The 26,367-nt window shown below is 38.2% G+C and overlaps 1 protein-coding gene across 4 annotated transcripts in view; it reads left to right on the top strand.

The window, feature by feature from the left end:
- Positions 1-26,367, top strand: part of APC (APC regulator of WNT signaling pathway) — a 107,363-nt gene that overhangs the window by 56,945 nt on the left and 24,051 nt on the right. For all 4 annotated transcript variants that reach the window (XM_041120934.1, XM_030004034.2, XM_030004036.2 and 1 more), the window contains exons 3-8: positions 961-1,045; positions 1,991-2,192; positions 7,083-7,191; positions 9,446-9,559; positions 13,978-14,061; positions 23,145-23,249. In XM_041120934.1, the coding sequence (XP_040976868.1) occupies positions 961-1,045; positions 1,991-2,192; positions 7,083-7,191; positions 9,446-9,559; positions 13,978-14,061; positions 23,145-23,249 (699 nt within the window). The remainder of the gene's footprint in view (positions 1-960; positions 1,046-1,990; positions 2,193-7,082; positions 7,192-9,445; positions 9,560-13,977; positions 14,062-23,144; positions 23,250-26,367) is intronic.

Genomic DNA, 26,367 nt, shown 5'->3' with positions numbered 1-26,367 from the left:
GCCACTCACTCACCTCCCTCCCAGTGGGATGGGGGAGAGAATCAGAAGAGTAAAAGTGAGAAAACCCGTGGGCTGACATAAAGACAGTTTAATAGGTAAAGCAAAAGCCACACACACAAGCAAGGCAGAACAAGGAATTCATTCAGCACTTCCCATCGGCAGGCAGGTGTTCAACCATCTCCGGGCAAGCAGGGCTCCATCATGCATAACAGTTACTTGGGAAGACAAACGCCATCACTCTGAACATCCTCCCCTTCCTTCTTCTTCCCCCAGCTTTATTTGCTGGGCATGACGCCATATGGTGTGGAATATCCCTGTGGTCGGTTGGGGTCAGCTGTCCCGGCCGTGTCCCCTCCCAACTTCTTGTGCACCCCCAGCCTGCTCGCTGGTGGGGTGGGGTGAGAAGCAGAAAAGGCCTGGACTCTGTGTGAGCACTGCTCAGCAGTAACGAAAACAGCCCTTTGTCACCAACCCTGATTCCAGCACAAATCCAAAACATAGCCCGTACTAGCTACTATGAAGAAAATGAACTATATCCCAGCCAAAACCAGCACATGGTGGTAACATTGATGGTAGTAGCAGTCGTACTAGTAAGAATACTGGTTTGCTGTGGCTTGCTGTTTTACAGTGGTGCTAAGGCCTCACAGAAAATAAATCTTGGGGATTAGTTCTGCTCCGATATCTCTGAGGTTTAAAAAGTGTGGTATTCAAGATACTTCTGTAACTTTTAGAGGTGTTATTCAGGATATACTTTATATTGTGACAGTGCTTGGGGAAATACTGTAGAATGTATTTGATGGCAATTAAAATTATGACACTTGATCACTGCTCGCATGAAATATAATTTACATCAGTGTCTCAGTAGCTGTTACATAAATGTGCACTTGAGGCAGGATAAGATGTATTTATCTTGTGGTTTATTATTGTGAGGATTTCTTAATTAAGCTTAATTTCTCACAGGAGGTGCTGAAACAGCTACAAGGAAGTATTGAAGATGAGGCCATGGCGTCCTCTGGACAAATTGACTTACTGGAGCGACTTAAAGGTAAATCTAGAATTTTGTTTTAAGTGGGTTCATTTGTTTCTCAGTTGTTTTTTCTTCAGGGTAACATTTTCAACTCAGCTGCGTCTTCTTTCCAGTGCTGACTGATGGTTGGGCATAGTCACAGTGCCTGTTATTGTTGCTAAGCATTTTAAGACACATTCTCAAAAAAAGTTATGTGCCTATGCTGCTTTTATGCTTTTGCTACTGTTACCCTAGGGCTTCATACAAATTGCTTTTGATATAACTCACTTTTAATTCAGTTCTTCAGAAAATACACATTTGTTTAAGCTAATGATGGATTACTTCCACCAATTTTCTAAACTTGTTTGCATGCCCTGCCCTCTCCATGACATATTACTAGAATTGTGTCTGTTGCGCTGCAAATTGATGCCCCCTTCCCTAGAGCATGTGCTGTAATGTGCATCATCCCATTATATGGGATGTGCAAAGCAAGCCCAGACCTCTGACTCCCTGTGTACATCCATTATCCCTACCACTGAACCAGAAATTTCATAGGGGATGTCTACATTTAAGGGCCCTGTGGTGAACAAAGTTGTCATCATTTACGTGACAGTGAAGCATCTGCAGGATATCTGAGAAAGAAGCTACTAGGAAGTGGGCCACAAGAACAATTCATATGACATTTATGCAAAACTCTGCCCATTTATTAAGTCCTCTGGTAAAGAGGCAGGCAGGCTCATGGGGCGATACTGTTCTGATTGTCAGGATTGCAGTTTGGCCATCTGCTCAGATGGCTAGTATTCTCCAAATGTATCATTAAGAATGGTTTTGTTCACATTATGTTATTCTGTGGATTTCCATGCAAAAAGTTGCCATCAAAAAATCATGGATTTGTTTAGGAAATAAGAAATTAAGATAGAAATTATCTTTTAAATTTGTGCTGCTGAACTTCAACTCTGAAAATGTTTGCTCTTTATTATCCAGAACTGAACTTGGAAAGTACCAATTTCCCTGGAGTAAAGTTAAGGCCAAAGGTGTCTGTGCGTTCTTATGGGAGCCGGGAAGGGTCTGTGTCAAGCCGTTCAGGAGAGTGCAGTCCTGTTCCCATGGGATCATTTCCAAGAAGAGGATTTATGAATGGAAGCAGAGAAAGCACTGGTTATTTAGAAGAGCTAGAAAAAGAGAGGTAAATTTCTTTGTTTATTCATCTAGCATGGATTGACTTCTAATTTTAACATGAAATTTTACTGACACACCTAGTATTTAGCTATCATGCATATGGTTTTGATCACTGGTATATTTATCTTGACAGGTAAGGAAACCAGGAGTCTACATTATATTTAGGTGCACACAAAAAAATACAAAAAAAATCTTAGAGCACATCATACAGTTTCTACTGCTTCTTCATATATGCATTTCATTGTTACTCTTTGTTTGCTGAAGGTTCTTTTATTTTGATCAGCAGATTGTCAGCATCTGAAATATATTTAGAGAGAGGGGGTGGAGCATCCCAAACACCTCCATATCTCCTCAGGAGTGTTGATAAGTGCTGAAACTGTAACAATGTGATGGTGCAATCTCTTCTCTTTTTCGCAAGTGGTTATGACTGCCATAGCTGGTTGATCAGTTATTTACTATTAGCAGACATTTACCTAGTGATTCTGCTCTCTCAGCAAACCTGTCAGCTAAACAAAGATATTTACTCTTATCTTCAAGATGCTGTTCCCATCTGATGTTTTATGTTGACAAAATCATGGAATTTCTTTTGTTGGAAGATAGTGGTATCCATTTAATAGGAAAAACATACTTTCAGGACATAATACAGATTTCTAGTACTTTATGAATCGCTTATCAAGAAAATGCAAAGAGTCATGCAGCTGTTTCCGCTGAAGACATCTTTCTATTTTAAAATGAACATGACTGAAATCCCAGGTGCTTTCAGAAGCCTGTCCATAAGACAGGGTTTCCTAAAGATTTGGTCATTGACTGCTACTTAATGGATGGGATGTCAAGCTGGGGGCTGCAAAAGGGCTGCAAACCCAAATAAACAGCAACACAGTATTTTTATGCCTAGTAGTCATTAGCAAGCAAAAAATTCCACTTCAGAGTCTTAATACAAAAGTTTGGTGGGTGGGTAATAAGTGGTTTGTGGACAGCCCTTCAGAAACCCCTTCTTTAAAGGGCCTTTCGTGGTATTCAGTGAAATTTTTGCAGTCAAGAGCTGAGGAGTACACTTTTCTTCCAAGGTACTATTTCTAGCTCCCTTTATTTTGGTCCTGTCAGTAGAATGAAAGTAACTTCCCATGGGTCCATACTGAGCCTCTTCTAGCAGCCACTCTATTCTAGTCAGGATCACTAATCATATTTGTTCTGTTGCATAAAATCTAGATTCCTGAGGAGCTGCATAGGAATATTTAGGAATTTGGGAATCTCTTCCCACTTGCTCATCCCAGTCTTCAAGAATCTAATGTGTCTGTCATTTTCCATCTTGACAAAACAGTGTACTTGTCTGAATTCTTCCAGTGCTGTTTTTTACCGCATGTGATACTAAAATCTTTAAGTGTAGTTAGGACTTTCAGTTACAATTCAAGTGAACTCTGGGTCCCTTGGAACAAAGAGTATTAATTTATAGCAGCTGGAGTTCTTCAGGGTCGTTAGCACATCTGATTTATGATCTGTGATCCTTTCCCACTCCTATGGATTCTAAGATGATAGTTCTTTGGACTTTTTTCTTGGCAATAAAGACAGCTTAGGCAGTGAACTGGTCTTTGTTGCAAATAATGCCGAAAAAAAGGGATAAGGATATTTTAATTTCAGATGAGCTTAGGCAGTGTTACTGTCATACCTGATGGGGTAAGATTTATGCTGTGGAGAAGATCTGTAGAGGCACGGCCAGATCACATCTGGCTTCATTAATAGTGAAATGATGGATAATCCAAACTGCCCTATTCTTTATGCTGTTTCAGGGGACATGTAGGAATGCGTGGGGCATTGATGTAGACCCTGGGTAGCCAAATGAATCAGAACTTGGGGTGGGGGGTGTAGGACCATGCGTGTGAAATCACTACAATTTCTGAAAGAAAATTAACCACTTGTTTTCCTGTGCTTTGTGTCTGAACTTGTTTGGCATACTTAACCAAGTTTCTGTGTTTCTAAACATGTATATAAACATGTGTTATTTGCTAATGGAATTTTTTTGGCACTTAAACAGATTTTCAAAGAACTCATGGAACTTGACAAGCCTCAAAATATTAAAATTATTTAGAAGAAAATAACATTTTTTGGAAATCTGCAGCGGGGTAACATTTCCAGTCAGTATCTTAACACACTGGCACAATATGTGCTGCTCACAGGCTACAGTGTTTGGGCAAGGACCAAATCATGTACTAACTGTGTGTGAACTTGGCAAATTCACAAGACGTTTCTTAATAAACTAATTCACTAGATGTTTATTAAAGTAAACAAGTAAGAAAAAAAATTGCTAAAATTTGTTTTGTATTGAAAAAATTATTTAGCTTGGCTAAAAGTGATCTTCTGAGGGGAAGATTAATTGATTCACTTGCCAGAATGAAGTTGAAATTATCTGCCTTTTTCTCATTTGCTTGGCTCTCCTGTAATTTCAAAGTCAAAAAAAGAAAAGAGAAAAAAGTGGGGGGATGTATGTTTTTTGGTTGCCAATTTAGAATACGCTGTTCATTAAAAATCTCCTTCTTTCTCTCTGGCTATTTCCAGGTTTATTTGGTAAGACACTGTGTCAACAACAAAATTTTTCAGAGTACACTGCAGGTTATTTTTTCTGTTGGTTTGCCTTTTGCAATTTAGTAGATTTAATAATCTCAACTTTGTAAATTCTGTAATTTACCACTAAAGATGATAATGTTGTGGTGAATATTTTACAAAAATGTATGCCTTGTTATTCCTTCTGGTTTATGCCACCCTTTTTTTTCTTAAACTTGATTTTGAGCATTTTCTCTGTCTCATGACTGCTTTCTCCCTCTACTCTTCTCTCCCTTTGTCTGACTGTACGGCTTACCTAAGTCTTTACAGCATCTATCAGGAGTGTGTCATTTTCAAGATTTTATTACCTACCAATTTAAGTGAAAGTATTAATTATAATTGTAATTTACATAATGCAAGTAGAGTAGCATATAGTTTGTTTCCCTTCTCCCTTTTAACTAGGAATAACATTGACATAGTTATGCAGAAAAGATTTCCAAAAGAAGAAACCCCTTTTCTGCATTCATTTAGCTTCATATATTGTTGGGAGCTTCAAAAATACCACATTAGAGAAGTGTTTCAAAATACCCACCCTTCAGAAAAGCAGTTCAAATTGGAAACTTCTTTTTGTTAACTCATAAAAGTAGTGTGAAGTTCCAAAAGCTTGATTCATTTGCCTTGCTGCATTCTCACTGAACTTGACGGTGTATGACAGAGAACAGAATTTTCTCTGGTACTGTGAAAGTCTTGTTGTAAACAATTCTGGGGTATAAAAAGGTGGAATAACTGCACTGTGTTTTTCCATGAATTTTTTTCCATGATTAGTAACAGCTCTTCTACCTTAAATGCTCTCCTAACCTCAGGAGGTTCCAGAAGGCTGAGAAGGAGCTATACTTCTGTTTGGTGTACTATCTGACAGTAATGTTAAGTGTGGGGAGCAGCTTATCACAGGCATATCTACAGAGACTTGCTTATTTTCAAGGAAAATGAAGTGCAACCTGCTATAGTTGTACCAACCCTTCAGGCTTTGTGCTGAGCGACCTTAAAGACATTGTTAAAACCTCAATTCTCATGGAGCAGTGATACCAAACTAGTAATCCCAAATAAAGCATTACTCAAAAGCTAAAATGACACTATTAAGTTAAAGGAGTCGCCCTCAGGTCATGCATTATGTTGTTTCTGCAGCATTTATGCTTCCTAAGTTCTTTTCTTGCTTCTAGCATCCATTGTGCATGTCAAAACAGATTGAATGACACAGTGTCTCACAGACTGAATACTCTACATTTTACAAGAGAAACTTAATCACATGTTCACTTAGCTGAAAGTAATGCCTCCGGTTTCTACTACCACTTCTTTGACATCCAGAGGCAGAATTAGTCAGTCCTTTCACATTTGCAAATCCTCATATGGTAAAAATACTTTTTATAAGGATTGCATTAATTTTGCTTTTGCAAATTTGATTTCACAAACTGAACAAAACTGGTGCATGGGCACCCAAGGTGCTAAGAAGGGAAGCCATGCAGAATGCCTGCATGCGCAGAGATCAGGCACCCAGGGTATGTGTTAAGAAGATGGGCAGGTGGGAGGCCGAAAAAAATTACCTTCCTTGCAGGCTTTCCCCGAGCACCATTCATTAGCTTTTCCTTCAGTCTGTCTAAAGGACTTAAGGAATTCCTGCCAGCCCCATCCTTGTGGCTGAAGAATTACTGTTTTCCTGTAATCCTGCTACAGTTAGCTGCAACGGTATGGTGGACTCTGTGTGAGCACTGCTCAGCAGTAACGAAAACATCCCTGTGTTATCAACACTGATCTCAGCTCAAATCCAAAACATAGCACATAGTAGCTACTAAGAAGAAAATGAACTATCCCAGCTGAAACCAGGACACACTGCGAAGGCAGATGAGATAATTTAATTCAGTAATGTAATTCAGGGATGTATACGCTCCTTTAACATCCAGGCCTTTTCTTAAATGTAGTTTGATGCATTGTAGAAACCATATTGTCTAAAAGAAGCAGAATACAAGTTAGCACATGACTAATAACTGTTTTTTTGCTTTCACAAAATGCCTCTTAGCTTTAGATTTCAAAGTGGTTTTGTAGAGAAGTGTAGGTATTTTCCTCTTTTATAGATGTGGACCTGATATACAAGAAGCTAGTGACTTGCTTAGCACGGAGGAATGGATAGGTTCATTAGCTAGGGCCAGGGAACTCCACCCACCTTCTCAAATGTCATCCTAGTGCCCTCTTCAAACCTTGTTTCTCATTTAATCTTTTTTATGGGTATCAATGCCTATTTCTGTACCTACGTATGGTAATGAGGTCTTAACAGTGAGACATTTTCCACTTCTGTTTTTAATAGATCCCTTCTGCTTGCGGAGCTTGAGAAGGAAGAGAAAGAAAAGGACTGGTATTACGCCCAGCTTCAGAACCTGACTAAAAGGATTGATAGTCTCCCCCTTACTGAAAATGTAAGTACCTTCAGTATGTTTGGTCATGTATCTGGTGCTATGATCTCTGTTTAAATGTTCTGTGTATTTTGTGAAGTTGGTGACATTCTCTACTATTATTTTAATTTAAAACATTATTTATTCACTATGTAAAACTAGCTTAGCCTAAACAATGCATTTTTTGTGTATAATTTTACACATTTATACTGATAGGTATGAATTTTGTCAGTGATAGAGAGGAGCACTGCAAAGTCATTATGACAAGTGAATTACATGTCAGTATGCTGCTTCTTTAACTCTATCTTCCAAAGGTCTTTTCTCTATCCATTCTGTTATTTAGTGGATTCTTTTCGTTTTGAGAGCAATATTAGCCTAAGAGACAATTAAGGAGCTCTTAATTCATAACAGCAAGAAAGTGGTGCTATAGCTTGTGCAGGTATTGTTGCTCCAAGCTTTTACCTTGGCATCTCCAAACTATTTCTAGTCAACTCACCATTATCTGAGATAATGAAGGTGTCTAATATGCCAGATAGCACAGGTTTTCCTGTTGTCAGACCTCAGCAACTTGGATATATTTGCAGTGTATTCCTTCACACATACAGTGTTGGGAAGACCTGGTTACACGTCTTTACAGTCATACCTGATCAGGAATCAGTCAGCCACTTGGAAATGGAAACAGAGAATGGAAACGCTTCCGTGACTGGGGTGGAGCAGCTGCACTTCAGCAAACCTAACACTGAGTCATGGCTGAGCTTATCAGAGCACCAGAAGCAAGGGGAGAAGGTCTGAAAAGGATCTTGAGGAAGTGCAACCCATTCCCAAGGACACTGTCAGCTGTGTCTGTGTCACTCTGTTGTAGGTTTTAAGATTGTCTCCCCAGTTTCATAGGTAATGAATTAACTTAGGCCTTCTTATAGAATCATAGAATCATTTAGGTTGGAAAAGACCTTCAAGATCATCGAGTCCAACCATTAACCATGCCCACTAAACCATGTCCTGAAGTACCCTGTCCACTTGCTTTTTGAATATCTCCAGGGATGGTGACTCAACCACTTCCCTGGGGAGCCCATTCCAATGCTTAACAACCGTCTCAGTAAAGAAATTTTTCATAATATCTAACCTAAACCTCCCTTGCCTCAACTTGAGGCCATTTCCTCTTGTCCTATCTCCAGCCACCTGACAGAAGAGACCAGCACCCACCTCGCTACAACCCCCTTTCAGGTAGTTGTAGAGAGCGATAAGGTCTCCCCTCAGCCTTCTCTTTTCTAGACTGAACAGCCCCAGCTCCCTCAGCCGCTCCTCATAAGACTTGTGCTCCAGGCCCTTCACCAGCTTCGTTGTCCTTCTCTGGACACACTCCAGCACCTCAGTGTCTTTCCTGGAGTGAGGGGCCCAAAACTGAACACAGCACTCGAGGTGCGGCCTCACCAGTGCCCAGTACAGGGGGACGATCACTGCCCTGCTCCTGCTGGCCACACTATTTCTGATACAGGCCAGGATGCCGTTGGCCTTCTTGGCCACCTGGGCACACTGATTAGAATGTCTTACTTAACATCTACACTAAATCTCTTTTGTGATAATTTATATCCATTACTACTTACTCCAGCCACAACAAAATGACAGATCCCATTCTTTTTAGTAGCATTTTATGTATTTGTAGATGATTGTCTCTTTTTCACTCTCTGAATTGATCTTGGTGCAGTCTTCTGGGAGGACTGCTCTTGGAGACTCATTTATTTGCAAACTGAGTAATTGTCCAAAACCAGTCAAGTGCTTTGCTCCTGCCTTGAAAAATCTGTATCGGTTGGAACGTCTTCCCTTAAGCTGTGGTGTTGTTCCTGAATTGAACACTTGTGCTTTTAGTTAGGGTAGTTAAAAATAGGGTAGGTGGCAGATGAATACTATCACTATGTGCAGTAGTTTGATACCCCTGAATACTTTTGAAAATACTGATTCAGATGGCACGCATAACAGTTTTATTGGTATGCTGACATACTTTAGTAGCCAGATATTCTAGGCTTGTAAGAATGGTACTGTCTCAGTGTTTATCTATTACATTTAGTCATTTGACAGAACTTACAGGTAGTCTGTTGGTTAAAAACAAGAACACATAATATTGTTTAATAATGCAGTCATATTTTAAGGATCTATTACTATGTTTTATTTGTTTATGAAGTTTGGTGTGGAAAAGTAATTGTTCTGCTTTTGTTCAGAGAAATACATAGTTTACATAAACGTTATTTACTAAAATGCCTTCTCTGTACTTCAATTTCAGTTCTCCTTGCAAACAGATATGACCAGAAGGCAGCTGGAGTATGAGGCAAGACAAATCAGAGCTGCAATGGAAGAACAACTAGGTACTTGTCAGGACATGGAGAAGCGAGCACAGGTATAGTTTGTCTTTCATAATTAGAAGGAAGGGGAAAAGTTTTCCTGCATTTTTATTCAATTATTGGTAGTTGTATCTTTAAACTGTGTGTAAACACAGTGATACCTTAGAGCATTTAGTTGGCCTTTCAAACACAAAAATAGGAATCAGAACATAGGAAATAACTACTCAGCAAAAAGCACCCTCCTCTGCCTATTCAAAAGAAGACTTATGAGTAGGCAGAGGTAGGCAATTTCTTCAAAAGAAAATACTTTTTAATGATTATTTGTTTATAATTTATTACCATTTTAGCTTCAAGCAATCATGTATTTGCAACTGCTCTATTTTGCATCTGTCATGCTGGTTTTTTTCATGCTTTTTAGTTTAGAATAAAGTCCAGCTACTTTTGTTAAGTTTCCTTAACCAGAAACCGTGTATCAAGGAATAATCTTTGAAAACAAGGTATTCAACTGAGTAAGTAAGTGAGTGGCTCTGTGGTGCTTAGTTGCTGGCTGGAGTTAAACCATGACAGTAATTCACATATATATCTGGAATTTGTTTGCTCTCACCGAGAGCTGTTTTGCATTCATGATTAAGACATGTACAATTCTGTATGCAAATCATGTTACAGACATTTGGAAGTATAACTCAGAATGTAATTGTGTGGAACATGTAAATGGAATAATCAGTTGCTTGCTGGTTATAAAAACCATTCCCCCACAGTAGTAGAACAACAATTTGTATTATTTCCTACCATTTATTTCCAGAGATGTTAAATAACCAGCTTGGTAAGATAGTCTGGGGGTTTTTTATGATGAATGTTACAAAAATAAGTCCTTTCAATAAAAATATTCTGTTTAGGCTCTATTTTTCTTGCTAGGTTTACTCAACACAAAATTTTGCTACGTAAGAAACATTTCTGATTAATTTTGTTTGTAATTAGAAAAGCTGCTTTAAATTTTAAAGTGAGTAATTCAGTAGGACTTTTCAGAAAATTCCTATGGTTACAAGTATTTAGCAAAACAGATATCCCACGATTGTCAGGTGTGTACATAAAGGCTGTGTAGGGATTTGTCTATATAGATGTACTCAGGCAGAGCCAAGTTTAATCTGCCTGGATAATAACTGGCTCTGATGTGGAAGCTGTATGGCTGTGTTACCAAGGTTTGTCAGCACTGGTGATGCCCTGCATGAATTCAGCTGTGCAACTTGTGTCAGCCAGTCCTGAGTGAAGGCAGAGCAGACTCAGGATTGTCTGCAGATACCTGGTTACCCCTATTACAGAAGAAAGTGTTACAGCATTGACACTAGAACTTCTGGGAAGGTTTTCTTGCTGCTAACAAGCTTAAGCTAGAATAAGGTGAATTAAGCTAAATAGGTATGGTAGGCTGCTAGCAAAATTCTGAATGCACTCAGGCAGAGAATAAATGCTACCAAGAGATGTTGAAACATTTTACGGTTTTCTGAATTAATGTTTGCCCATGGGCTTATCACAACTGTTTATGTGTAACACATATATTTACAGAAATTGCAGTGTCTATTGTGATTATATGAAGATTATAAAGTAAGAAATAACTACTTCTGCATGTGCTTCTTGTGAATTTGACTGGTAATTCCTCTTGGTTTCATTTCATCAAGGACAGGTGCCAAAACTGTGTAGAAGTTCATTGGTGTACAAATACATAAAAGCAAATTCTGGATTATTTCACTGTGATGTTTAAACATGCAAACTGAAATAGTCATATTTGGCAAGTATAGTGAACTTACTACTTTTTCAGCTTGCTTTCTGCTCTGTATTTTCTTTCCACCCTAACTGATTGTGACACACAATACAATGCAAAACATAGATTTAAGGGAGAGAATGGTTCAGCTGTATAAAGGCTGACATTGCAGACATCTCTGTATTAAGAGTCCCAAAGATTATTCTGTGAGAGAGCTGATAACCTGCTGTTGCCCAAGTGATTGATGCACTAGCCACCCTTTCTTGTGGACCTTAAGATAATGGCCATCTTCTTTCATCTGTCATGATTGGGCTTTGCTTCCTTTAACCTCTTCTTTCTGAAGCAAGTTAGCTCACAGCAACTCACTGTTGATGTTATCTTTTATGAAGATTATATACAAGCACATGCCTCAACAACAGTTACTCAGAAGGATGCACTAGAAGACTATTAGCAATTTATTTTAGTGTTTAATTATTTACACTAACTTGTACTATTCCCTGAAGCTTTTAACTTCACGTGGTAGTTCTTAATGTGAAAAAACAAAAAAGCATACTTACCATGTTTTATTTTGACTATTCAAATGTTGTAGCCTATATACCTAGGAATAAGTAGAAGCAAACTTAATTTCTATAAAATATAAAAAATAAAAATTCCAATTCCAAGACTGAAATCATGTTCACATAGAATTTTATTTTTCCTTCATGCCAGAACAAGAAGGATCTCATGTTTTTTAGGTGTAGAGTTCCTTAAAAGCTCACAGGAAGTGTTTATTGTCATAAGAATTTATGCCAAAATCCTTAAAAGTTTGCTAAAACAGCAGGCCACTAAAGATATAAGAAAATTTGGATCCTGGAGTCTCACACATTCTTTTGTCTGTTTGTACAGTGTTTGGTACAAAGTTATGCTCCTGGTTAATGGAACTCCTTGATTTCCCTCTAATACAAATAATGAATTAGTAGAAAGAAGAATGGTCTGGTGTTTAAATCTCTGCACTAAAATTGGGAAGGGTGGATTGAATTCCTGTCCCTCTTGAAGACTCCATCAGTGATACTGGGCAAATCATGCAATTTTTTAAATTTTTTTTTTTCCACATGCAGAAAAATACTTCCCCATGTTTAGGTGTGTATATATGGATATTCAGATTCTCTTGATGGATTTATGGAATAAATTGCTGGTTACACAGAAAGAAACTCAATTTAGGGGAAATTTAGTTGCTCTTAAAGACAATGAGAGACATATTCTGCATGCATCACGTCACCAATGCACAGTTATTTCCAGGAATATATTCTTTCTAATACTTAAGAATTTCTTGATCCAGGAGCAAAGGTGGGATGAATTATCTGTTTACCTCATGTTGTGCTGAAGCTTCTGTGTATGCAGCTTTCAAATTTTTATTGGCATTTTTTCTGATACTTTACTTTACAAATTCAAATTAAATTTATAGTTTAATGTTCATAGCTTTGCATTTCTACTAAATGTTGAAGTTTATGATGCTTTTCCCATAGCTGCTTATGATGCGTGTTTCAGGAATTCATTCTATTTTGTGATTATATTTTCTTCTATATTTCTATAATTTCTAGATGAGATTGTGTTTCTATTCCATGTGTATCTTTTGGCATTAACACCTTTTAAAAGTTCATCTTACTTCTATTTTCGGATTATAAACATGTTAAGAAAGATTGGTTATAATGCTGATCCTTGCAGTGTCCAGTAGATGCACAAAGCCTTTCCTTTTTTAGTATAGCATTGTAAGTGTTAATCAGGTAAAATAATCGGGATTTTTCTTTCAATTATGTGTGCATTTTATTAAGCTATCCATCATACACAAAAAATACTATGTAATCAGTTCAGTGTTCTGTTCATATCCTGATACTATTGGGCTAATTATTTTCTGCCCACTTTTAAAGTCAAATAATGTCAATTTGTTAAATTATCAAGTTCATACAGGGTTATATAACTTTATATACTAACTGTTTCACATAATCATAATGCATCCTTTGCTTCACAATACAACTTGTATAGAGTATATGTATCTTGTAACATTTGGGTTTTTTAACGTTCCCTTCACTAACCACAGAATGGTTGCAGTGGGAAACGAGTAGCAATATGGCTGTAAAAGACTCTGATTCAGAGATGTCTATAAAATCCCAGACAAACCAAAGAAGCAGTATGTAGTTTTCTTCGTACTTAGCCTGTTAAATTCTTTGAGATTTTTAGGAGCAGAAAATACTCAGAGGCTGTGCATAACCAAAACTCCCAAATAATTATAATAACTGAATATAATAGAAGTCATTCAGGATTTCATACCTTCAAGACACTCTGCAAATATAAATCTCTCTCAAATCTCTGTAAGGCAAGTAGAATTCTAACATTTGAGATGAAAGTCAAATAAGTTGCTAAAGATCTGCACAAAGTTTCAGTTTCAGAAACAGGAAAATTGTGTGAGTTACTAGAGCATTTTTTTTATACCTGAATGTATACTGTATGATGACCTATTACATCCAAATGAGTATCGGTTTTATTAAAAACCCAGCGACTCACTATGTTTTAAATGTTTGCATTCATGCCTGTGTTTTATTACAAAGAAGACTTGAATTACCACATGAATGAAGTAGTTTTGTAGTCAGCTGTATTGGAACAGAACTCTTCATATTGCCATTCTATACAGTAAGTAAAAGAAGTTTTGAACAAAATCAAACAAAAATGCATTCATTTCAGGTGAGGGTGGCGAGAATTCAACAAATAGAGAAGGACATTCTTCGTATACGGCAGCTTCTGCAATCACAAGCAGTTGAAGCAGAGGTTAGTGAGCAATTATTTGCCTTCTTTTTATTATGGTATGTATCTTTTTCTAAAAAAAACCCTGAATTATGTGAATAAAGTGATAGGCAAGATTATTTCCATCAGCCAGTGATGTCACAGTTAATCAGTAGTTTATATGTAGGCTGTTACTTGCTCTCTTAACAGTGAACTGAGGGTGGAATACTTGGATTAGTCTTCATGCTACTATTGAACTTTAATCACTAATGATATATCAGAAGTTTAATTTGAAATTTCAGTAAGAATGGCAAAGTGCAATGTATTATAAAGTCTGAGTCTTGGTTTTAGGAAATAGTTATAACAAACAGTTGTACATGCCTTTCCAAATATGAATCTCTGATAAGCACCTTTGTGGTTTGCTTGTCTTTTGAGAGAGATAAGATTAAAAAAAGGGTGAGTACAGCTTCTGTCAGACTTCATTATAGAAGCCTGGCATATTTTTAGTATTTAAGTGTTGGGTTCTGTATTAAGAAATACAAGATAACGTTTTCTGTAAATTACAAAGTCTGTAGTAGTAATTGCCATTAGCAAAAACTGCTGTCACAGTGGAAATTCACTTACAAGGTCAACTCCATTTCTCGTACTGGTAAATTAAATATAAATTGTATGTTGGACCTGAATATTTTATGGTTTGTCTTCACCTAGAGTAACTACTGTGAAAGCTTGGAGTAGCATTTTGGTTACTAAGGAATGCATATTTTTCCATTTTGAAAAATAATGATTTCATAATTCCAGGATTTTGGGGAAAATCTGGTTTTGTAAGTGAAGCAGACAATAGTGTGTATAATTGAAGTTGCCTGGTCTTTTGACATATTAGCCAATCCAGGTGTTTATACACATTGATGAGATCCCCCCTGAGCCTTCTCTTCTCCAGGCTGAATAGTCCCAGCTGTGCTTGCTCCAGTAAGTCCGTATCTTTATTGTACTGGGGAGGCTGGAACAGGATGCAGTACTCTAGATGCAGCTTCACCAGCTGAGCAGAGGAAGGATCACCTCCCTCAGCCTGCTGGCAACACACTTCTTTATGCAGCCCAGGGTACTGTTAGTTTTTGCCACAAGGGTCCACTGCTAGCCTGTTCAACTTGCCCACCAGGACCCCAGGTCCTGTTCTGCCAAGCTGCTTTCCAGCTGGGTGGCCCCCAGCATGTACTGGTGCCTAGGGTTGTTCCTCCCCAGGTGCAGGACTTTGCGCTTCCCCTTGTTGAACTGCGTGAGGTTCTTGTTGGCCCATTTCTCCATCCTGTCCAGGTCCCTCTGGACAGCAGCAGGACCCTCGGGTGTATCAGCCCCTCCTCCCAGTTTGGTGTCATCTGCAGACTAGCTGAGGGTGCACTCTGCCCCATCATCCAGCTCACTAATGAAGCTGTTAAGCAGGACTGGACCCAGTATTGACCCCTGGGGTACACTGCTAGTTACCAGCCTCCAACTAGACTTTGTGCTACTGATCACAATTCTCTGGTGCTCAGCTGTTCTGCCAGTTTTCAATCCACTGTCCACTGATCTAACCCATACTGTCAGCTTGTCTATGATGATGTTATGGGAGACAGTGTCTGAAGGCTTACTAAAGTTGATGTAAATAACATCAGCTGCTATTCCTTCACCCACCAAGCTAGTCACCTCATTGCAGAAGGGTCAAGCCTGTGACCTTTGTAAAACCCTGCAGACTGCTCCCAGTCACCTTCTTATCTTCCATGTGTTTGGGAATGCTTTCCAGGAGGATTCCCTCCATCACCTTCAATTGCCAGGCACTGAAATGAGGCTGACTAGCCTGTAGTTTTCCTTGATCTTCCTTCTTGTTATTCTTGAAGGTAGTGACATTTGCTTTACTCCAGTCTTAAGGAACCTCTCCCTGCTGCCATGACCGTTCAAGAGTGGCCTCGCAATGACATCGTCCCTCTCCCTCAGCACTCGTGGGTGCAACCCATGAGGCCATTAGGACTTGCATATGTCCAGTTTGTTTAAGCTCTCCCTATCCTGGTCCTCCCCACCAAAGGTAAGTCTTCCTTGCTCCAGACTTTCCTTCTGGTCTCAGGGACCTGGATTCCTGAAGGGTGGTTTTACTGGTAAAGACTGAAGCAAAGAAGGCATTGAGTACCTTGGCCTTTTCTGTGTCCTGTGTCACCAGCTCCCCTTCCCCATTCAGCGCAAGACCCACATTTTCCTTAGTCTTCCTTTTGCTGTCTACATACTTGTAGAATCCTTTCTTCTTGCCCTTCACTTCTGTGCATGACTGGACAGCAACCCTTTACTCCTGGATTACCTGACCCCACTTCTGCCTCTTGTATTCTTCCTTTTAATGCCCAGGTTCAGTTACGAGCCTCTTGCTCATCCATACAAGCCTCCTGCTGCCCTTGCTTTGTGTCCTACTTGTTGGGATGGACCTTTCTTGAGCTTGGAGGAGGTGATCCTTGAATATCAGCCAGCAGTCCTGGACCAGTCTTCTCTGCAGGGCTGTATCTCATGGGATTCTTCCAAGCAGAGACCTGAAGAGGCTGCAGTCTGCTCTCCTGCAGTGCAGGTCTGTGGTCCTGGTTTTTGCCCTTCTCCCTCCTCTTAGGATCCTGAACCCTACCATCTCATGGTCACTGCAGCCAAGGCTGCTTCTAACTTTCACATCCTTAACCAGTTCTTCATTTTTTGTAAGTATCAGGTCCAGCACAGTACCTCTCCTTGTTGACTCTTCAATCACCTGTGTCAGAAAGTTGTCATCAGAGCAGTCAAGAAATTAGAATGTTTCGTCCTGCTATTGCCCCTCCAGCAGATACCAGTGTGGGTGAAGTTCCCCATGAGGCCCAGGGCCTGTACGTGTGGGGCTTCCTCCAGTTTTTTGGAAAAGTTCTCATCTGTTTCTTTTTCCTAATCAGTAAGTCTTTAGCAGATAGCCACTACAACAGCACCCATTTTGGTCTGCCTGCTAATCTTCATCCCTAAGCTCTTGACTGACTCCTGACCCATCCCTAGGCAGAGCTCTATGTACTCTAGCTGCTTTCTCACATAAAGGACAACTCCTCCTTGTAATCTTAGAATCATGGAATCATTTTGGTTGGAAAAGATCTTTAAGATCATTGAGTCTGACTTAAATCTTGACACTGCCAAGTCCCACTAAACTGTGTCCCTGAAGTGCCACATCTACGCGTCTTTTAAATACTGCCAGGGATGATGACTCAACCACTTCCCTGAGCAGCCTGTTCCAGTGCTTGATAACCCTTTAGGTGAAGAAATTTTTCCTAATATCCAATCTAAATCTCCCCTGGTGCAAGTTGAGGCCATTTCCTCTTGTCCTATCACTTGTTACTTGGGAAGAGAGACTGACACCCACCTCACTACAACCTCCTTTCAGGTAGTTGTAGAGAGCAGTAAGATCTCCCCTGAGCCTTCCCAGCCTGTCCTTCCTAAAATGTCTGTATTCCTCAATTGCAGCCTTCCAGTCATAGAAGCTGTCCCACCATGTCTCCATGTTCCCAGTGAGGTTGTAGCCCCATGACTGTACACACTTTAACTCCTCCTGTTTGTTCCCCATGCAGTGCACATTAGTGTAGAGGCATGCCAGAGAGGTACCCAACTGTGCCAATTACCCAGCTTTCCCCACAAGGCTGTACTGCTGCACCTCCTTCCTTACGTGCCTATGCTCAACGGGATTCCACTTCATCTCAGTTGTGTGGATTGCCCTTGTGTTCCCATCAGCCAGGACCTTTGCCTTGCCTGCCCTACCCCCAACTTACTTGTTTGTTGAGGAATTGCTCTGTCCCCTATTGTTTCTAGCTTAAAGGTCTCCCTATCTGGTTGGCCAGCCTCTCAACAGATAGTTTTGTCCCATTTAGTCAGATCCTGTCCCCAGAGTGTTTCTCTCTGGTAAAAAAAAAAGCACTGTATTTTGGACTTCCTTAAGCTGAAGGACTCAAACGGCATTGAGATGCGACTACAGAATTAAGGAAGTTTTTCTCTTCATTCTTCACTCCTTTCACTACATTATTTGGGTGCTGAATACATGGAAATTCTAATTTATTGAAATTTTGTTCGGGTGTGTCTTATCCTTAAAGTGTCTGGATGGCTAGTTGTATAGTTACAAGTTTTAGGACAGAATTACCAGGGTGTTTGTGACAAAGGTGGCAGTCACTACACAGTTAGTAACACTTTATAGTGTATTTTAATAATTTCCAAAGGATGGCCATCACTTATGGAAAGCAGCTGGATCTAATTCTGAAATTGCCTGGTGGTAAGGAGCAACGTAGTAGCGGTCAAACTGCAGAGTCCATATAGCTGAAAAATGAAAACATGAGACATTTATTGTCTTTTTATACTGTGCCTGATATAGTGATACCCAAATTGAACGTGCTCCTTATGTTTATAAAGATTTAGTAACAACAATAGTAAATACTATAGCTTGTCTACTTACACAGTGGGCCCCTGTGGTGATGCCAATCACTGTGGAACTCAAGTGCAATATATCTTGTAGAATAAGACCAAATATAATACTGCACCATAAAAACAGCTTTTGGAAGTCAATGAGCAGAGAAAATTCTGGCTCACATTTTTACAGTTTGGCAGATTACTACGTCTTGTAAATGCTACTAGAAAAAGTTGAAGTAATTTACCTGCAAGTGATGATACCTTCAAATTTTGTGAGACTTCCATTAGATATTTTGCAAGATTTTCAGAACAAGGTTTGAAATCCACTGTAGAGTTAGACCACTCCAAAGAGAATTTTTGGCTGTCAGGTACAAATCTGAAATTATTTAAAAGAAAAAAGCAAATTCTTGGCAAGTGTTTAATGTGGAGTATTGAATTTGTTATAGTGGTACAGGCCTTTCTTTCATAATATCTGTCATTTGAAACATATGAAATATTTCCATTGGGCAATGTTGCTGTAGATAAAAAGTAAAGGATTTATTCTGTACAGAACTCAGCAAACTTTAAACTGTTTGGACTGCAATGGATGGGAGTTGTCTCAAGTATTTGACTCAGTAGACTTTCTTTTTATTTTGGCTCAACTGTAGCAAAATTGTTTCAATCTTACGGTTTCTTATTTTTGTTTGTTGCATTGTTCTTTGTCATACCTTTTTACTTATAGCTGTATGTGTATTGTGTTTAATATGAAGTAATGGCAAAATAAACATTTTCTGGTATCTAGAAAATAATAGTATATCTGTAGTTTTTCAATACACAGAAAATAATAGGGTGGTTGAGTATTGGGGGAAAAAACAGTGGTTTAGGCATGGAAATATCTTCTCTCCTAATAAATACACAAGGGGCTGCTTTGGCAGCTCATGTTGACAAAGTATTAGGTAAAATTATTTGTAATTGATTGACTTAGCAAAAATTATCAAGGCCTGCTATGCTTGCGAATGTCATAAAATAGCTAGAGATTTATCATTTTTCTACTAATAAATACAGGGAAATTAATAATTGACAAGTGATAGCTATTGTTGACTTCAGAAGCACTTAGAAAATAGTGGCAAACAAGATGGAGGGAGCGACTCTATCTTCCTGTAATAGGCACCTGTGGTCTTCCACCATTTTCCTGCAAGAGCAAACAAGCATACTGTATTAAAGTGAGTTTTGTAATGTGATGCCAGAATTCAGAAATCTCAAAGGGCTATAAACCCAGTTTATTGCTCTTCAAAAATTATGCTTCAAAATAGGTGGTGCTGTTTAACCCAGGGGACCCGTGTGCCATTCTCTAGCTGCTGTACCTCATGTACACGTTACAGTGTCTGCGGCTGTTTACGTGCTCTGGTTCTTTGCTGATGTGGTTTGTAGTTTATATATTTTCATCCACAGGTCCTATGTTCCGTGTTAAAAGGTAATGCAAAGAGGGGACATACTTGCAGTGGTTATACTGTCTTTATAACCACTAATCCACAGTCTGGCATATGAATATTGATTTATTTATAGTAATACTATATCTATAAAAATATATTAATCCTTTTGTGTGGATACATATTATTTTTATATAATATCCATATATAATAAATATGTTGATACTTAAATATATATTAACACATCTACAATACGTATCTATTTATATTTATGTAAAGAGTCAGTTTTCAATGAATACCTGCTATCTGCTGCCTGTGTTACTGTTAACTCCTTTGGGCCAGTCTGCATGAAGGGAACAGCTTCATACTTCAGATTATTTCTGTAGCTGAACTGGTAAAAACTCTTTGCTGTGAACTTGCAGATTTGACATTCAAGCCCAGCCAATGACTCATCTGACAATAATGTGTGTGCATGTTGTGAGTGCATACTGCATTTAAAGTTATATAAGCCCCGCTAGCAACTGTTAAAAATTGCCTTATAATTATAAATTAATTTGGGTGTTATGTTGACTATTTTTTGTGGCGGCACATATTTGAGAGTGCTTGAGTGGGAGTGGGAAGCCACCTCATTCATAAATAGCGTGTAGCAAGCAAAACGTGTGTGAATGGGAGAAGGACAGAGTGCTGAGGAGAGTGGAAACTCTTCTTGTCAGGGAATGAAATATCTCTGTGTTTGTGCTCTAGATGCATCAAAACTATTTAACAGATATGCTATCATCACCACTGCAGAAAAATCACCCCAAACCCAGGAGTGTTCTTGGAAGAGTAGTAGTATTCCCCCTCAGGTGACCCAGTGGGTCAGAGCCTGGCTAATGAACAGTTCAGCTTTTTGCCTCTAGGTACATGGAATACTATTTCCTTCATGGAATTGAAAACTACTGTCACCTAATGACTGGAAAGTTCTGTCCTGAGTTATACCAGACACTTAGATCTAGATTTTGTGAAACTCATCATTTATCCTTTATTCAAGACTGAAAGTACTGTGAGACAGGGATTCAGCATATAATACGTTATACTGTATTCAGCACATAGTATGGCAAGGCCTGATATTTACTGGGTCCTCACTCTTACATAGGGAACCAAATTTCTTTAGTTGTTGTATGAGCATGAACAACAGTATTATTTCATACACAATGATAGAGATGGTGAGTTTTAAAATTAGAGATAAGATTTAAAAGAATAGTAACATTGTGTCTCATTTTGTGAGTTTTGCTTTGAGGGTTACTCATTTTCCATAACTGAACATACAATGTTAAGAAAAAAGTTACCTATCATTGTTTTCAATTTTCTCATGTTATTACTTTGTCTAATACTGCTGTGTTCTTTGACATACCTTATTCCTTTAGTTAAACTGTATAGATTTAATTTTTTATGTTTATCCCTAAATTATCACTTCACACGTATTTAGTTAGTTACTGGTTTCTGAAATTCTGTTCAGCGTTAAATACTTTCCATGTTTGAGAATCTAATGTCTTTATGTGAACAAAATAGTTAGTATGCTAGTGATACTGTATGATTTTGATCACCAGGTACCTAAAGAAGTTTCAATGAATGTACATTGAAGAGAAGTATGTTTCTGCTAAAAGTTAAAGAGAAATTTACATAAAGCAAGATGAGGCAGACTGCTATCATGGGCTGTACTGCTCAAGAACATTGCAGAGCCGCATAGAAACTGAATTTAATATACCAAGTGTAGTTAAATTAATTGAGAGGGATAGAAGAGTGTTGTCTGTTAAGGTAGTAGCCTCTGAGTCTGAAAAATGAGGTTTGGCATTGTCCTAGTTTCAGCTGGGATAGAGTTAACTGTCTTCCTAGTAGCTGGTACAGTGCTATGTTTTGAGTTCAGTATGCAAAGAATGTTGATAACACTGATGTTTTTAGTTGTTGCTAAGTAGTGTTTAGACTAAAGTCAAGGATTTTTCAGCTTCTCATGCCCAGCCAGTGAGAAAGCTGGAGGGGCACAAGAAGTTGGCACAGGACACAGCCAGGGCACCTGACCCAAACTGGCCAACAGGGTATTCCATACCATGTGACGTCCCATCCAGTATAGGAACTGGGGAGTGGTGCGGGGGGAATCGCTGCTCAGGAGACTAGCCGGGTGTCGGTCGGTGGGTGGTGAGCAATTGCACTGCGCATCATTTGTACATTCCAATCCTTTCATTATTGCTGTTGTCATTTTATTAGTGTTACCATTATCATTATTAGTTTCTTCTTTTCTGTTCTGTTAAACCGTTCTTATCTCAACCCACGGGTTTTGCTTCTTTTTTCCCGATTTTCTCCCCCATCCCACTGGGTGGGGGGGGGAGTGAGTGAGTGGCTGCGTGGTGCTTAGTTGCCGGCTGGGGTTAAACCACGACAGGCATCAAAACTAATACTTTGAGAATAATCGTGCTTCAGAGGTAAGGAGATACATTTTCAATGCTAGATTTCAAGCCAGTTCCATGGACAGGATTATTTATGTCTTTCTGAAAACCTGAAACATTTTAAATGCATTAATAGATAGTTGGATACTTCACAACTGCTCAGTTATTCTATTTACTTTATCAAGAAACTGTATTCAAAGGCCTGATTTTCGTGTTGATCTCATGATCCCTGTCAGTGGCAGGGACACCAGTTCAATTTTCATGTAGATGTATAGAAAATTGGGTCTCTTGAAGGAACTGAAACATGTCTGTACCAGCTTGCCAGATCAGTTGAAATTATTTTGATAAAATATTAAATGGATCAGTATCAGGTTATATAAATTTTATTTGCATCAAAGTGGTTATTCCTGCACTGTTTGTCCTTAAAATTTAGAAGGATTCTTACAGTACAGGTATCCTTCTGTTGACGCAGAAATTACTCATCTTTGAATGCGAAGCTTAATTGAACTACGCTAGCCGTAGTCTCCAGTAAATGTACAGATCACGTGACAACGCAGAGAAGACAGTTGTTTGCTCCAATTCTGTTACATTTCTGATAGCGATGTGAGCACAGCTGGTGGAAAATGGTGTTCCTGTGTGTCACAGCAAATCCTTTGTCTTGCAGGGCTATAATCCTCAGAGAACATGCTTCACTTTCATCTTGCAGTTTTTCGAAGACACTCAGTCTCAGCTGTTAATTTTTGAGGCTAATGTTATGAAATACAAAGTACTGTTCACTGGCTTTGTGAGGATGCAGCATTGATGCATTCACAGTCTAGAAAGCTTTGAATGGTAAAGTGTACTTCATTTCTGTATGTAATTTCATAAACTCTTATATTAACAGAGAGCACCTCAAAGCAAGCATGATGCAGGTTCCCATGATACAGAGAGGCAGAATGAAGGTCAAGGAGCAGCAGAAATCAGCGTGGCAACTAGCAGTACCGGGCAGGTAAATTGATTATTTTGTTTGTTGATAGTATAAATAAATACTCAAAACATACAATGCTTATATATTGTTATATACCTTACGATGTTTGTATGCCTGCTCATTTTAAAAAGATATATGTTTTTCTTCTTTACATCTATACATGCATGAGAAATTTCTTGTATTTATTGGAAAGAAATGTTTTAATAAGATGAAGTATAAATATTCAATAATGCAGGGAGCATTTTTCTTTCATTTAAATGATTAATGAGCCTAATGCTATGAAGGAGATAACAAGAACGACTACAGAAAATGTATTTTATTGTGGGTGAACTGTAATATTAGAAGTATGATTTAATTATGGAAAATTGTTCAAATTTTCACTTTAGTGATTTTTAAAGAAGAGGAGAACCAAATGATGTGTCATTAATGTTTCTTTAATACTGTTTTAGATAAAGCTTTGAAACAGTAGTCTCAATGAGGTAATCTCCTGGAGGTGGACTGAAGGGTTACTTAAATTCTTCTAAATAATCTTTCATTGCTGTTCCTTTTATTAGTGAAATACGTTAGTGGAATATTTTGAGGAGTACATTAAATTCGTTATTTGTCTTTCAAAACAAATATTTATCAAAATTTATGACTTCTCTCTTTGGCTAAAAATGCTTTGATTTATTTACCATGTGCTAATGATCATTCCCTTCATGATTTCCAACCGTAGCTGAGACATACCCACTAGTGATTTGGGTTCTTAAAACTTCACACTACAAATTTAATAGTTGAATTCGTATGCAAAATATTTTTGCTACTCCAGGGAAGTAGAGTTATTTAAATATTTCTGAAAGTGTCTTGTACAAGAAGATTTATCAGAAAGAATTGTGGTTGGGCTAGAATATTTCACTTGATTAAATATTAAGCACAGCCTGTAGTTTTGCTTTCAAAGTGTGTTTGATTACCATTTGGAATTAAGTTCTGTCAGCCATATCCAAGCAATTGCTTGAGGCTCTGACTCTAATTCTTATGACAGCTTTATTGTCTGGGAAGAAAATAGTTCAGTGCTGCTTTGGGGCTGAAAGCGTAATGTACTTAAATAATTGATGTATTGTGGCTGTATCTCCATCTTCAGTGTGTGAATCAGGAGATTTTCTGGACAAAATTTTACAGGGAAGGAAGAATTGTCATGTCTTGGCAGACCTATGCAAGTGGGAGATTCACTCAATAGTTCATTTGATGTCTTATGTTGAGGATTTGTGCAGTTTTGAACTTTGCCTCATAAAAATGTATAAAACATGCATATTCCTTCCTCCTGGAGGTGGATAGAGCTGGGGCACTGAATCTGTGTTAAAACAGACATCTGGAGATTATTTACTTTCAGTGCAAGTCCAGACAGAGGAGGTTTAATGGATTAGGCATAACATTTATTTCTGATAAACCAGCTCAGTATACTTGGAGCAATCACTATTCAGTGGAGTGCAAAAACATTTTAACCAAATCATTTAGTTCTAATTGGTTTTGTTGTCACATAATCAATGTTAATTGAAACACTGCCAATTGAATCTAGGATTTTTCAGGATTCAGTTATGTCCGTTTCTGCAGCATCTTTCAGCTGTCTTCTCTTTTCCATTACACTCACTATCCTGCTGCTGAAGTAAAATTTTTTTCATACCTTTGTTTTGCAAGTTTTATAAAGGAATTCAATGAGATTGGCACATTTTCTTAACAAAATAGACACAAAATAGGGAAAATTACCTAATTGACAGAGTAAATAGCAAGCATAGTAAAACGATGAGTGAAAGATGGTAAAATATGGAAAGAGAAAACAAGATGAAGTAGACAGATAGGAGAAGATTTTGAAAGAGAAGGTTCTACACAAGAAGGGTCCACTTAACATCTCCTTGCCATTTCTCGTTTTCTCAGATGAATGGCTACACTACACTAGTTTTTTCACATCAGTCTTTAGGAGCCAGTAAGAAATGTAGTTACACTTCATTTGGGCATCCTGGCATCCTCAAAGTAGCAAGGCCATGTGATGGCTCTGAATGGAACAGTTAGCTGAATCAAAGTTGATACAGTTTTGGGGAAACGATAGGAAGATTACACTATTTCTGTCTACACCATGGTGAATTTTAATAGGTAGTGCTCCAAACTTAAGTACTTTTTACCTTCTTGGATTAAATGATCATACTGAAATTAATGATGGAGAATTCCGGCATGTACCTCATGTTGAACCTGTAGTCCTCTGAATGTAGTCTGAGGTCAAGATGGTATGAAGGCATTGCTCGGTGTAAAAATCTGGGAATTCATTCCTATATTCCTAGCACGGCAGATTATTTAAGTGAATAATTGAGAAAATCCAATAGAATTTTCATTTTAAGCTTTAAGATTTTGAATTTTTCCTATAGTCAACAGAGAAAATAAGGGATTGTTTACATAGGAAATATATATTTGAATAAATTGTGTGAATTTAAATAATTCTAGTTATACTCTTTCAGCATATTACTTATTCTGGAACATGGACGAAATGTTCTGGATTCAAATGGGAGAGTGAAATGAGTATAATAATGTGTGTTTAAATATTCCAGTATAGCTAGGATTTTTTTCTGTCTAGTCAAACACTACATAAAGTTATTCCTCCCTTTTACTTATAGTCACTTTCAACTTCAAATTTAAGATGTTGAAGTGTATGAACAGCAAATACTCAGAGAGGAATATTCTTATTCTTTCTTTATGATGCACCTAGGAAAAACATAGAAATTATTTCAAAGTGTCTTTCATACAGTTTTCTTCAGTGTGTTACATATTTTTATTGAAAAAAATTTATTCTCATTGATCCAGATAATTTGCAAAACAACATTTTCAAGCTAAGCTAATGATTTCATGAACAGATTGTAGCTTTTGTAGATGATCAACAAAAGACTGGTGATTACCTCAGTAAAACAGTGTTCTGATACTGAAAGTGTTCGCTAGTCAAATGTATTTTTAAGTTCCCCGAAGTGAACGGTAAGGGAGGGACATAGTAAGGGAAACTTCACAGATGGGAAGCAGAGAAAAAGAAAACAACAACAAAGGAAAAAAAAAGCAAATAGTGTGAGTGGATAAAAGGTGATAAAAAAAGGAAAAACATAAATACACAAAATGGATTAAA

Source organism: Aquila chrysaetos, chromosome Z (assembly GCF_900496995.4).
Source record: "Aquila chrysaetos chrysaetos chromosome Z, bAquChr1.4, whole genome shotgun sequence".
Classification (NCBI taxonomy): Eukaryota; Metazoa; Chordata; class Aves; order Accipitriformes; family Accipitridae; genus Aquila; species Aquila chrysaetos.
The sequence above is the reverse complement of the archived record's forward strand: the minus strand, read 5'-3'. Positions and strand labels throughout refer to the sequence as shown.